This window comes from Sturnira hondurensis, unplaced genomic scaffold (genome assembly GCF_014824575.4).
Source record: "Sturnira hondurensis isolate 20B ecotype Veracruz unplaced genomic scaffold, ASM1482457v3 Scaffold0009314, whole genome shotgun sequence".
NCBI classification, from domain to species: domain Eukaryota; kingdom Metazoa; phylum Chordata; class Mammalia; order Chiroptera; family Phyllostomidae; genus Sturnira; species Sturnira hondurensis.
Genome location: NW_028081945.1, coordinates 41,208 through 56,444, shown reverse-complemented (window position 1 = coordinate 56,444; position 15,237 = coordinate 41,208). Strand labels below are relative to the sequence as shown.

The window sequence follows — 15,237 nt, the reverse complement described above, 5'->3', positions numbered from 1 at the left end:
AAAAATCCGTTTAGTAAGAAGCACTGAAGATCTCACGAGAAAGCAGAAAGAATACTGGCTTAGAAGTCCTGGCTTGAACTCAAAAGCAGGTAGGAGACCTTTGGCAAGTCATTTACTCTACCTGTAAAATGAGGTTAGACAAGATTATCTCTAGAAAACTTGTGAATCACTAAGATTCTCCCAACGTAAAATCAAGAATTTATCACCAGGCACTGGAAATTATATCAGTAAGCACAGCACCTAACTCATCTATTACTATTATTCTCACAAAAACCCAAAGGGAGTCAGTGCAGGAGTTACCCAACAGATTTTACTTCAGATATGGAGAAACTACAGTTACAGAATGCTTACCAGATTTCTTCAAAGACCCGTAAGTACCAAAAGGTAAAACTCATTATTACCAGATAGGCATGACCGTTTTTAATTACTTTATGTTTAATAGTTTACCATGGAAAAGATACTTTTTTAAAAGTGTAAATTAATTAACAAATACTTAAAATGACAAGATGACAATAGACCCCACTCCCAATCTATTTTTGTAACAAAGAAAACCACCAGAGGACATTCAACTCTTATAACTTAATTCTGATGTGTTTGGATACCCAAAATTTAAGCAATGGTTCTAAACACACTAGATGTGAATGTTATAGAACAACAGAGAATAAAAATCAACCTCATGGATCCGTACCAAATCATTCTAACTACTCAGTAAGGAAAATCTCCTAGAATTACTGTGTAATGATAGATTCATAGCATCTATTTTCTTAGATAACCTACAGTTAAGAAAACACACTTAAATTCTGAAATTGCCAAATAACCATGCCCTTTCTTAATTATAGTGTATTTTCAAAGAAAGGGTTAAATCACCTCTCCTAAAAAATGCTAGTAAATTAAATTGTAATTCATTTATGTACAACAAATTTGATCTGCTGTAGATTCTAGACACTAATAATTTGCCACCGGAAAAAATATTTAAATGTTACCCTTAACTTTTCACAAGAATGTCTAAAATAGCCATCATACTTAGGGTCAGAGGCAGAAAAGAGCTGCAATTACAGTCTTATTCTTCTATTCAAATTCCTTTGCAAGAAATTTTGAAGTAAAAGCAAAACCAAAACATGAAACTAGTTTTTACCTCAAGAATGTAGTTCCATCCCTTTTCATTAAAGACATCATCTTGAAAATGCTCTTTGTACACCTCTTTGGCTTCCTGGATCTTCTCTTTGGTCACTACTTTACCTAAAAGCATAAACATCTTCTGTTTACATTTTGAAAGGCATTCTGTGAACTGCTGAGTTGCCACAGGATTAATATGTCTCTAGATATTACACCCATTCTATGGATAAAAAACAAGATCTAAGAGGTTAAATAACTCACCCACAGTCAACAACAAAGACAGAAAATAATTTTGGACTTGTAATAACTCAGTCTAAAGTATGTTAATTTCTTAGTTGAACACTAAATGTGCAGAAGAAATTATAACATGGATAGTATTTTTAAAAACTCACAATAAATTAACTAACTTCTAAGAAGGTATCTTTTCTGCCTCTACTAATTTCTACACCCTTCAAATCTGAGAAAGTAAGCCTTTGATACAGATGATTTTTCCAAGTGAAACCTCTTACTTTATTCATAAAAGATATCTTTAGGGCTGACAATACAACAATCTTCACAACTATTACATTTTTGCCCCTCAAACATAATTTTAGTTAATTTTATTTGTAAAATGAGGATAAAACAGGAGTGTACCTATTTATGAGTGGTTGTGAGGACTAAATGAGTCACAACATACGAAGCATTTAGAGTCATGCTGGCCTACAGTAGGCCATCAATATGGTTAGCTATAATTAGTAACTACTATCTTATGAGGTTTTTGAGTTGCAGAAATGAAGTGTGACACAGTCTTTATAAGATCACTAGTAAACTCATTTAAAATACAAGATCAATTTAAGATCACTAGTAAACTCATTTAAAATACCTTGGGCTGTCTTGCTCACAAAGTATTTTCAATACCAAGTAGGTTTCTAGTAGTATAATACATCTGAACTGTCTAATCTTAAAGTTGCCAAAATTACGGGAAAAAGTTATTACATAAATTTCGACTTAATCTGCATTTAATTCTAAGATTATTTTTATACAAAAAGGTTGGAGATGAAATTTTTCAAAATATATAAATAAAACCCTAGGAAACTGTTTCGTCTGCTAGAAATAACACTACAAAACAGACTAGAAATGGACTTTCAATTTTTGTAAAAAGGCAAAGAAATTATTTTGAGGATTTTTCTCCTTTAATATGCATTTAAGACTAAGTTCATAGTTAGAAGTAGTTTTGAAAAATAAGCTTTTAAGTTAAAACTGACTAGCATAAAAATATTCCAATGACAACTGCTACTATAATTCAAAATGAATTCCCAGGTCAATAACAAATCCTTTATTTTGAATCAATGACTAAAGCCTACTAACAAAGTAGATTAGCCTTGGAAAATTAGTAACTTTTCTAAACTTATTCCCAAACTTAGTTTCAGAAAATCTTTCTCATATTGCGAACTCTAAGCACCTAAACAAAATTTAAAACTGAATGTATTCAAAATAAGATTTTAAAAAAATTCCAGAACAACTCCTATAAAGTAGTTAAATACATAACAAAATTAGACTATTCAAAGAGTTACTTCAGATAACAGAATAAAACAACATAGGAGAAAAACTACGAAGAGTTATACAAAAGAAATGTTTTAAATGTATTAGGACAAATAATACCTTTTAAGTATTTATTAAGAATGTACTGCAACCCATAAAATACTGTTTCCTCATATTTCACCTTCCTTATTTTGGAGTTTTCGGTCTTCTTTTCACGGCATTCAAAGTAGGAATAAACTTTGCTTGTATTGGGTGGGTACTGTTTATAGTGAGTAACCTATATGAAAAAGAAATACTTGAGTTAGAAAACACCAGCAGAACAGACCATAAATCACAATAGCAAGGGCTACTGTGTAAAAGCAAAACCAAAATAGTAATTTCTATTACTGTGGTTTACACAATTTGAAATAATTTAAATCCAGAGAAACTACTTATTTGCAATTGATCAACTTCTTTCTCTGGATATAAAAAATAAGAAACATACTTATTAAGATATTTTTAATAGTTTAGTATGTTAAATTCAAAACCACAGGATACCATTAAATTTTATAAAGAGGCAGACTGAACTTAAGTACAGGCCTCTAAGCTGCACACCTGGAACAAAGGTATAATGACAGGTATCTTATTCGATCTCGGAGAACAGTCTTCATTCAAGAGAGATGCAGCTGGCGGGGTGGGGGGTGGGGACACAGCTGAACTGAAAGCAGGATTTGGTACTGTTACTACCTAAATGTGGTAAGTTTGAGAAGTCAAAAGTCAGTGACTTCCCAGGACTCTACTTCTTATCTGTTGAATGAGGTAGTAAGAATTATCTCTCTAGTCTTCGTAGTGACACTGAAAACCTAAATAAAAGCAAAAGAAGAAACGGCAACAACAAAAACATTTCTTTGTGATCTTTTCTTTTACTGAAATTACCTCTGAGTTGGGAAATAAATGCCTATACAATGCAATGTCAAATCCTTGTAGGTTTAAAAATATGAAGAGGTATCATCACAAATTTTTTTCCATGGATTTGGTTAAGAGTCACTGTTGAAAATTTACCTGTTTTTGTTTTAAGAACAATAAAGTGAGTGCTTATTATAATTTTATCATATTTTATTGTGGTTAAAAGATTTTACCAATAAAAAATAAGTGGAAGAGGAGACTTCTGGCCAAGATGGAGGTGTAGGTGAAAACACTGTGCCTCCTCACACAACCAAGTTTAAAGACAACAAAGTTTTAGTAACAAAAACGCAGCCAAAACACAAAAAATTGAACTGTATGGAAGTCCAACAACAATGAACCATTCAGCCAGACGGGTAAAAGGGGCGGAGTCAGCGGCAGAGTGGGTCCAGCCAGAAAGATCCACTGGACCCACCCAGGAGTGCAGGCAGCGGTTGGCAGATCCCAGGCTGGGAGTGGCAATGGGCGGACCCAGTGAGGGCACAGGGCAGCTGGCTGACTGTGCTCACACATTCTCAAGCAGATAAACCAAGCGAATGAGAAGGAGCGAGCAGTGAGACAAACCACTCAGGCTAAGGCCCCAGCAATGGGAATTAGAGCCTGAAAGCACCAATTGGAAAGACTTTCGTGGTTGAGATGCTGGGAGAGGCTCCTGGGCTCACAGAGAGTTTGCTGGAGAGACCCAGAGGGTCCTGGAGGGTACAAAGGCCCACATACCCGAAAGCCAGCACCAGGGGGACCCGGTTTGCTTTCGGGAAGCAGCAGAGGGGACCGAAATCCAAGAGAGAGGGGAACAAACACCACTGCCCCTCTCTGATCCCACCCCCACATACAGTGTCACAACCCAGCAACTAGGTCGCCCCACCCTGGTGAACACCTAAGGCTCAGCCTCTCATACGTAACAGGCGGGAACAGATCAAAACATTATGGCTCATGAAGAACTCAAAGCCCCAGAGCCAATAATTCTAAGCAACCAAGAGATAGCCAACCTTTCAGATGCACAGTTCAAAACACTGGTGATCAGGATGCTCACAGAACTGGTTGACTTTAGTCACAAATTAGAGGAACAAATGAAGGCAAAACTAATTGAAATGAAGGGAAAATGCACAGGAAACCAATGGTGATGGAAAGGAAACTGGGATTCAAATCAAGGGAGTGAACCAGAAAGAAGAAAAAAAATGACCAAACAGAAAAGAATGAAGAAACAAGAATTCAAAAAAGTGAGGAGAGGCTTAGGAACCTCCAGAACATCTTTAAACATTCCAACATTCGAATTATAATGGTACCAGAAGGGGAAGAGGAAGAACAACAAGTAGAAAACTTAATTGGACAAATAATAAAGGAGAACTTCCCAAATCTGGCAAAGGCAATGGACTTCCAGGAAATCCTGGAAGCTCAGAGAGTCCCAAAGAAGTTGGACCCAAGAAGGAACATACCAAGGCACATCATAATTACATTAGCCAAGATTCAAATGAAGGAGAGAATTCTAGAAGCAGCAAGAGATAAGGGGACAGTCACCTACAAAGGAGTTCCCATCAGACTGTCAGCTGATTTCTCAAAAGAGACCTTACAGGCAAGAAAGGGATGGAAAGAAATATTCCAAGTCATGAAATCCAAAGACCTACATCCAAGATTGCTCTATCCAGCAAAGCTTTCATTTAGAATGGAAGGACAGATAAAGTGCTTCTCAGATAAGATCAAGTTCAAGGAGTTCATCATCACCAAGCCCTTATTATATGAAATGTTAAAGGGACTTATCTAAGAGAAAGAAGATAAAAATTTTGAAAAGTGAAAGGACAGGGAACTCACAGTTATTAACAACCACACCTAAAACAAAAACAAACCTAGAGGACAGCTAGATCAGGAGCTGAACCACAGGAATGGAGATCACATGGAGGGTTAGCAACAGGGGAGTGGGAGAAGGGGGGAGAAGGTACAGAGAATAAGTAGCAGAGAGGGTAGGTAGAAAACAGATGGGGGGAGGGCAAGAATAGTAGGGGAAATATAGAATCTAAAGAACTTGTGATACATGGACATAAACGAAAGGGGGGAATGGTGGGGGAGGAGTGTGCAGGGTGGAGGGGAATGAAGGAGGGGAAACAGGACAACTATAATAGCATAATCAATAAAATTATTTTAAAAATAACTGGAAGAATAATGCGTATTTATTTGTCCAAGTGAAAGAGTAGGCATAATGCCTTAACTGCCTTAACTGGGTGGTGAATCAGAGTAATGGTGGAATAAATCTTGGCAGATCAAGTTTCCTGGACAACCACTGTGAATATTAACCATTTTTCCTGTTTGGCTCTGATCACAAGTTAGAAAAAACAACATTTTTCTTGTTTGGATATACAACTTTTAATCTAAAGACTCTTTGCAGCTTAGCACAAAAAGTAAAACTTAATTTAAATCTAAAGAATCTTAGATTTAATCTTAGATTAATCTTTGCAGCTTGGCACAAAAATTCTAAAACAAATATATTCTGTATAGAGAGCAAAAAAATCACAAATATTTAAAATGTTTCCTCTCTAATAGAAGCAATTTATAACTCCATAAAAATAGCACCCTCAAGTCACTTATTGGCAATCTTGGAGGTGACTGTTTACATTAATATGTGGTCTGATTGCCTGAGTCAGGCAAGAGAGTTAGAACTTTCTGTTTTGCTCAGATACAACAGATACCTATGTAGTACAAGGCATAAGGAGGCCTCATCAAAACCCAGGAGTATTTGCCAGTTTCTTTCAGGTTAGAACCCAGGGACTGATAACAACTGTAAATCTATAGCAATTAAATCTATTAGGCAATTCACTAAAATGCAAACACATACACATACTCACACACATCATACATATGATACCCTAGTAACAAATACAGCTACCTAACTACCCTAGTAACTATTTCAACTACCTGAGAAACTGACTGAAAAAGATACCAGTACCTAAAAACGTACCCAAGACCTATGTACCCAAAATGCAAATGTATGCAAAAATGAAAATGTCCAGTTTACAATCTAAGTAACTCCAACTACTTTAATGAGAATAAGCAGTGAGATGAAAGCCAATTATGATGAAGCAAAATTTGAATAAAGGTCTGGATCACATCACAAGAGTTTGTAAAAGATTCACTGTTGTGATTGTCAATAGTTTTGACCTTCTTTATTGTTCAGATACTAAATGATGCATTTTTTTAAAAATATTTTATTTTTATTTTTTAGAGAGGGGACGGGAAGGAGAAAGTGGGAGAGGACGATCAATGTGTGGTTGCCACTCATGTGTCCCCTGCTGGGAACTGGCTTGCAACCCAGGCATGTGCCCTGACTGGGAATTGAACGAGCGACCCTTTGCTTCACAGGCCCGTGCTCAATCCACTGAGCTACACCAGCCAGGGCCTAAATGATGCATTTTTATAAATGACTTCTTCTATATCGGATCAAGATGCAACTGTATTATTTTCATCTTCTGAGTAGACCAAGCAGTCAAAATCTAAATGGAAATGTCCCTAAACCACATAACTGTATCTTGGTATAACAGTGTAGTAAAAAACTTTTCGATCTTAAAAGTTCTGGGCTACAATTAACTATGTTATAATTTGAATGCCTCACTTTAGCTGTATTGTTTAATTATGGTACTTAAAACCTGTGCATAAATATTCAGAATGCTTTCTCTGGAAAAAACTGTCTAGGCTGCTAAATTAGAAATGAAATATGACTTCTAAAATCTTCTTTGGGAAAATTAAAGAGGGCAGTTTTAGAATTTAGCTAAAGAATCTAAGACACAGGTGGCAAACACAAGGCCCACGGACTGAATCTGGCCCTCTACCTTGTTTTATCCAGCCTGGCACCTTGTTTCTATCCAGTGGCAGCACCAAGTCCTTGCCCCTAGTTAAGGAGCAGTTACATTTATACAGTCCTAAAATTACATGCGGCCCTTTGAAGGCAACCTCAAGGCTTCTGTGGCCCCCGGTGAAAATGAGTTTGACACCCCTGCTCTAAGTCATCTAGGTAAACTCTCAGGCAATAAACCATGAAACATCATTACTACTAATGACTTACCAACACCCAATAGTTTTATAAAATAAAAGAGTATGTTCACATCTATTTATACTGACATATAACATTATTTCATGGGAAAACATTTTATACAGAGCATGTTAGTAAATATTATTCTAAAAATACAGCCAATGAATGATTTATAGTAATTCTAGTTTTGCTAGGTTTTTTCGTTCTCTTCGTTTCACTTTCTGCTAAACTGGTCACTCTGAACCCCTTGGAACCTTCATAAAAAACTGAGATGATATAACAGAAATGGAAATCAATAGATTCTTATTTTATAAATAGTTCACTCATCCACAAATACACAGGGTGGGGTTTACAGCTGTCTGTTTACATGGCAAATAACACAATAATCAACATAATACAAGAATAAACTGTTTCATGTACTGACAACTATAAACCTACTTTTGCCCCATCCTTTACATGCTTTACTTACTATGTATCAAGATCTGTTTTAGATGCTGATGACAGGGAAATGCATAGACTAAAGTGGTTTCTATTCCCATAGGGCTAATGAAGACTGGAAAGTAAAAAAACAATAAACAAATAAACAAAGTAATTTTGGATCTATATGGGTACTATGAAAAATTAAAAGAAAATGATGGCCTAGAGGGACCTGGGAGACTACTTTAAATAGGAGTACAGAAGGGCTTCTGAGATGGTGATGCATGAGTAAGACTTAAATAACAAGGAGGAAAGAAATAACTTGACCTGAAGGACAGAAAAGAATGAACGTCAAAGTGGTTGGTGCTTAGAGAATGGGGAGGAGGAGGTACAGGGTACAAGTGAGAAAGCTACAGAGACAACATCAGGTAAGGCTTACAGGCTACAATAAGTAGCTTGAATTTTTATCAAGTGCAATGGGAAGCTATGTGTATGTTTTAAGATGGAGTGATTCACATATTACAAGGATTAGCCTTGTGGTGAGGAGAATGGCTTATAGGGTGACCAGAGTAGAAGCAGAAGCATCAGATAAGAGGCTATTGTCAAAGACTAGATTAGGTCAGAGAACTGGCTCAGTACCTTGGAGGTAAGGGAGAATTAGGCTGATAGATTAGATATGGAGGACAAGGTGGGGGAGGAAGAATGAAGGATGTCTCCTAGATTTTTGGCTTGAGCAACTGAGTAAAATAATGGCATCACTTACTGAGATGGAGAAGGCTTTGGAAGGAATGGGTAGGAAATTGAGAGCTCAGTTTTAAATGTTAAGGAATACTAACAAATTTTCATGAAATTCAAAATTGAAGTGAACTACAAAAAGGGAGCTCAAATATTTTTAAGCACTGTTTTGACTTTGATCACCAGAGAAAATGGTTCCACAATAAATTTAAAATTATTTACAGATGAAGAAAAAATAACAGATTTCTCAGAATATCCTCAGCAAACCTTTTTCCTAAAAATGTTTCCTAAACTGGTACAGCCTTCCTACAGCTAATAAAGCACTGCAGGTACATAAATATTGGTGAGATGAAGAACACAGGCACACAGGAAGGTATAGTTCTTAGTATAAAACTTAACTTCAGGCATGTGATTGATTTACTTCATGAAAAGATAAGCTTCTAAAAATTGTAATCCCAAGTATGACATTTAAAGAGAAGTGTGAAAAATATTTAAGTTGCATAAAACATTTCTGTGAGAGCAAAGTCTAACTTTCTCCTGAGCTTCTCTAGATTTTCTGCAAGGTTGATTTGTTAATCTTTCCTGCCACAACGGGGACTGCACGACCCAAGGCAACTACTAACCTCCTTTCCCAGTTACATTTTCTAACCTCTAATAAATAATCACAAACCAAAATTTTAACAATACCATGAGCATAAAAGAGCATGGGGGGTACATACCCAAGGTCACAGAGTAAGTGATCTGCGGGCACTCAGAAGAGGATCCACTCAGCCTTACTCTGGCTAAGACTCTCTACAAAGCTAATGTGCAAGAAGTAGCAAAAAACACAACTGAATTCTTTATTCTTTTCAATATAACATGGTTTCTCAAGCCGTAGATATATCTCTATTTCCTCAGGAAATAATCCATTGTAATTTGGCTTTTTAAGCAAGAATTTATAAAATATGCCTTATGGATTTTTTTGGATTACATTATTTTGGGGAAGAAGAGAAATTGTAAAACCAGCTATAACCATTACACTATCTCTTCCCTTAAACCTCCTGACAGAGTTCCTGGCAACTTATATCTTCCTCCACACTTTAAAAAGAGATTTAATCAACTGACAAAGAGGACACCAATTTCTGATATTTTTGTTTTGCAAGATATTATACAATTATTACTGGCCTAAATTAACTTTCCTATGAAGTACATTCACGATTTACATATAGGATTTATTTCTGTTGCCTGAATTTTTCCTATAATAAAAACTTACTGGAAAAAGTACATCATAAGCCCTGGCTGGTGACTCAGTTGGTTGGAGTACTGTCCTGTGCACCAAAAGGTTGTGGGTTCGATCCCCAGTCAGGGCACATACCAGGTCACAGGTTCAATCCCTGGCTGGAAAACATATAGGAGGCACCAACAGATTGATGTTTCTCTCTCCTCCTCCTCCCTTCCTTTTTCTCTAAAATCAATAAATATATCCTCGGGTAAGAATAAAAAAAACTGCATCATAAGAATACACAGGTACTCTCTGACATACAAACTACAGCAGTACCCTAGTCCTCACAAGGTTCAGGCTGCCATGAGAGCCACTGAGATAATACTTCAGTGTACATTCAGAAGCAGTGAAAGGGAAGCAACATGACAAACAGGAATAGCTCAGAGGAACATGCTGGGTAGCTGAAGTTCAGACAGGACTAACTTGGCTCTAAGATGTCTCTCATTAACCTTAAATCTTTTCCTCCAAAAAGCCAAACTTTTAAGATTTGTTATTCTGCCATTAACAAGGAGGCAAAAATCTTTTTTTTAAAGCTGCCTTTGGTATCTAATCACCATACATAAATTATACACTTTCATAAGTTCTCCATTATTTACTAAATGAATGATGAAAATGTGCTGAGGTGTAGATAATCTGTTTACAAATGACCTTGGAGAAGAAACCCATACTGGACAGCATTAGTTCACAACTAATGTGTGATGTGGTTCAAACTGTAAGCTGCTTAAGGATTACTTTTATATACTATGTTTTTTCAACAACAGTTCAATTGGCAACATCTTCAATTAATCTGCTAATAAGTAGAATGTTCAGAAATGTTAAAATTATTATCTGCAGTAGTTTGTTATGAATATTTATCTACATAGAAGCAAGGGAAAGGAAGAATGGAACAGAAATGAATCTTTTAATGATCCGAAGTTACTAGAAAGCTGATCTAAGGCTATCGCGGAGAAAAGTTAAAAAAAAAATGTGTCTCCCTTATGAAATGCTGTTTAAGCACTGCAATGGCTAAGGCCAGCCCAAATCTATCTTTCCCTACTTGGCTTAGCACAATATAAATACAATTCAGTAGACAATTTTGTTCTAGACCATTTTTTTTCTGAAGATTTTATATATTTTTAGAGCAAGGGGAAGGGAGGGAGAAAGAGAGGGAGATAAACATCAATGTGTAGTTGCCTCTTGCATGCCCCCAACCCTGATGGAAGACCTGGCCCACAAACTAGGCATATGCCCTGACTGGGAATGGAAACAGCGACCCTTTGGTTCACAGACCTGAGCTCAAACCACTGAGCTACGCCAGCCAGGGCCCAAGCCATTTTGAAATGATTGAAGATGATTAACACTTAAGACTTAAGTGTCTTTTTTATCTGTAAGAAGAATCTAGGATGAAAACAAAACAACCATATTTATCTGTTGTCCCAATTCCTTATTATATGTAATAAAATATGAGATTACAGAAATAAACATATTTTAAAACTTCTGCCTTTGGTCCAAACTGTCCTGAACTCTTTGAAGAGGATACAAGTAAAAACAAAACATCCAAATGTTGTCTAGTGCATGGACATTACCTCATCTACCTGCAAAATACATTTTTATAGTCCTTAGACAACCAATGATCCTTTTTTCAGTTTTAGAAAGAAATCAACAACATTCTGCTCTATTCCAACAACACATTTAAAACTACTAGTTTTCTACCCGGCCAATAGTTTGTAAGTACAAATAAGAATATGTAACATTATGAAATTTCCAAATAAAAGTTTCATTACTTCTAATCTCAAAATGACCATTTCTGTCTCTTCTTTACCCAAGAAGATAAAAAGGCAAAAATGGAATACAGGCTATAAGGACCACTAAAAATGCAGGGAAAATAAAATTTAAAGACTAAAATGTGAGTATGGAATACACAATCTCTTTTCCTGTACTGCTGTAAACCACTGGCATAAAGACATGTCAATCTGATTAAACCCTCTTGAGGGAATCTTTTATGGAAAAAGGGCAAATCTTAGTAAGATGAAAATTTTCTAAGATGTTTTCATTTTAGAAAGGGGATAAATATACCAGTCAAATATACCAGTCTCACTTGAAAATTCACAGCAATAAACCTTATTAAATAAATGAATTATTACTATTCATGAATATTACTATTCATGCAGTTAAGCATACCCAGCTAGCATATTAGAAAACTTGAAGGTAACTCACTCTTCTAATTAAGGAAACTGATGTTAAAGCAATTTTACATTCCTTATGTATAATGGCTAGAGAGGAACTACAAAGTTGTACCCTGTTTTGTTTTTAAAAGATCAATCAAGATCTGTTTACATTTCCCATTTCAGTCAAATCATGTTATTACATAAAAATTTTCAAAGATTATTTTAAAGATTTAGTTAAGAAAAATTTACTTAATCTATGAATGAAATAATTTTAAAATCACTATTAGAAATACTCAAAAACTAAGAGAACACATGAGGAAGTTTTAGGGCCAAATGATAACAACATGATCTTGTAATAGTGTAGATTTCCATTTTAAAAGTCCACTAAAAAGACCACTTGTTAATGAAACTTGATTCTCCTTTATATAACCCATCTAAACTATTCTAAATAGAACCTTAAGCCAATTGAGGAGAAATGGACAAAACAGAACTTCAGTAAAATGGGATTCTCCAAAATACTTCTCATGTTTAATAAAACTAAAAAAAAAGCAAAAAAAAAAAAAAGAACCACACCAAAAACATGACCGCATTATGCTCTACCACTGTATTTCAAACCATCATGTTGCTCAAATAAAAACTAAAGTACATTTTGTAAAGTGAAGTTTTTTGATCTGGCATTTCATGACACTTTTTAGTGTCTTGGCTAACAAAGCTTAGCAAAGTATAGTCATATGACTCATATGTCATATAATTTGGAAACCAGGAGAGTGAACATCTGCCAGATTTTTTCTAATCTTTCTTTTCTAGTGCGTGTTTCAAATAAAGTTAATGGGGCAGCTATATATGCAACAGTCCAATACGCATAAAAGTTCTCCAGGTTTAAAACTACAAGTTCATTTAACTCCTCGAGTTTCACTTTCCTTTTCACAGAAGTCCTGTAGTGGCCTTAAGGGCTTATGGTCCTTTGCTTGAAACAAGGGGTTAAGGTCAGTGAATGATCAACAGGAGCAGACAGAGGAGTTTGAAACAGAGCCCAGTGAAGTGGGAAAAGAAAATCTAGTTCGGCTACCGGGGACAGATAAGCGTCCTCCGTACCCGGGCCACCGGCAAGTGGAACGTGGCTGGCAGCTCCCGTACCCCCACTAGGAATTCACCCCATCTTCACGAACAGACATTATCTGCCTAGCACGGGCTGGGAGCAGCCGACTCAGCTCCGCGGGGAAAACCCCACTTCTCATACCACGCTCCCTCTCTCCATAGCCGAACCCCAGGGGCTGTTACTTAATTAACTGACCCGCTCCTCGGGCGAGCCCTTGCCCAAGGCCAATCCAGCACCGCCCAGGGCCAGAAGGCCGCGCTCCGATAAGGCGTGCGCTCCTCTGGTAACACACAAGACCACCCAACCCCGGACCCAGCTGGAGCCAGGAGCCCGGAGCTTGGAGCCCGGAGCCCTGAGCCCTGAGCGCCGGGTGGCGCGCGAACCTGCAGGCAGTCGGCTCAGGCAGGGCCCGCCTCAGCCCCTCGCCGCGCCCCCCCGACAACCGCCAGGCCCCGCCTCCTGCCATCCATCCCTCCATCCACCTCCTCCCCACTGTAGCGCCAGCTTCACCTGCCCCGCTACGCTGTCCGCGCCTTCCCTTGGGGCTGTCTAGCGCCTCGACCCCAACTGGTCGCCCCCCGCCCGCCCGCAACCTCGCGCGCGCTCCCAATGTGCCCTCTCCTCCACCCTCACCTGCCCCCGCCCCTGGCCTCTACCTTGTAGGAGTCTGTGGCCAGGAGGATGTTGAATTCGGCTTCTGCTGCAGCATTCATCTCGGGCCGGAGTGGGGGCCGCGAGCCGCGGGCTGTCCGGCGCTGCTGCGAGGAAGGAGAAAAAAATGGGCTTCACCGCGCTCCGTTGCTTAAGTCACCGCTCGGTCAGAGGGGGAGGGGGAGATGGTGGGGAAACGGAGAGGGGAGGAGGGGCTTGAGGAGGGACGGCCCGGGAGCCCTGACGCGGCAGGGGAGGTAGCAGCAGTGGCGGCGGCTAGCGCACACGCAGTCTGGATACTCGGATAGCCTCTTCACCTCTGGTCCCCGCCCCCGCCCCATTATCCCGTCGCGGACGCGAGGGGCGGGGCGCGGCCGCGCTTGCGCAGCGCGTAGGGGGCGAGGCAGGCGAGGTCGACGTGCGGCACGCGCTCCTTCTAGGAGACGCCCACCCAGGGAAGCTGTGTGCTGTGGGGCCGGCTCGGCCTTTGACCCAGGCCTCCGCCTCTGTTTCATTTCCCGGCGGGGATAGGAGAGTACGGGAGGAGGGGCTTTCCTTTCAACGCCTCTCTTGCAATCACGGGTTCGCCCGACTCGCGCACACCTTCCTGTCCTAACCAGTCCTGGCTTGTTTTCTGAGTCCTCCTGAAGTCACGCCACTGGGCTGTGAGCTGAAGAGCCTCCTCTGCCTTTTTTCCCTTGACCCTCACGCAGTTACCTTTGTTTCCGGCTTGGTTTAAGGATCGAGCCTTTTACTTCTATTTCTCTTGTCCCTCCTGATCCTCCTAACCCTCGCTTTAAAATCTGAAGACCTGCGGTGAGGAATAAGGTCTGATGGGCCCCTTTAGAACTGTCACATCGACCCCACTTTCCTCTGGCTTAATGACCGATCTTTGATCCTTTGAGGGATGTTTTGACTTTCCTGGAAAAAATAACCTCCGAAAGGTAGGGCTTGTATTCAGTCCTTAGAGACAAAGAGGTGGCAAGACCTAATTGAATCTAATATTGCCAAGAAGTAAACGGAAACGGTCCAAAGTCTTTGACATGGTGCAAAACTGGCTTATCACTGTTACCAACGTTAAATCTTGGGAAATAGGTTGGCCAATAAATAACGCAAGTGAAACGACGTCAGATGACCTCACCCAAGTGCTGACCATGTATTTGCGCAGTTTACATATGTGGGTACATTTTTGCGTAAAACTAACACTCCCTTTGTCCACGTGGCAAATAAGCTACTGCTTCTTTTTAATTTTGCTTTGGTTTTTTGATAAGATACAACTGGAAGAAAAACTGGTTTAACGAAAACTGATAGGGACTTTATAGACTATTCT

General features: G+C 38.8%; 1 protein-coding gene across 1 annotated transcript in view; it reads right to left on the bottom strand.

Moving 5' to 3' along the window:
- The window catches only part of NAMPT (nicotinamide phosphoribosyltransferase), a 39,643-nt gene extending 25,412 nt beyond the window's left edge, over positions 1-14,231 (bottom strand). Inside the window, exons 1-3 of the mRNA XM_037057045.1 lie at positions 13,913-14,231; positions 2,758-2,914; positions 1,136-1,239 (exon numbers count right to left, since the gene is read on the bottom strand). Coding sequence (XP_036912940.1) covers positions 1,136-1,239; positions 2,758-2,914; positions 13,913-13,969 — 318 coding nt within the window. The 5' untranslated portion in view covers positions 13,970-14,231. The remainder of the gene's footprint in view (positions 1-1,135; positions 1,240-2,757; positions 2,915-13,912) is intronic.
- Between the last annotated feature and the right edge of the window lie 1,006 nt (positions 14,232-15,237).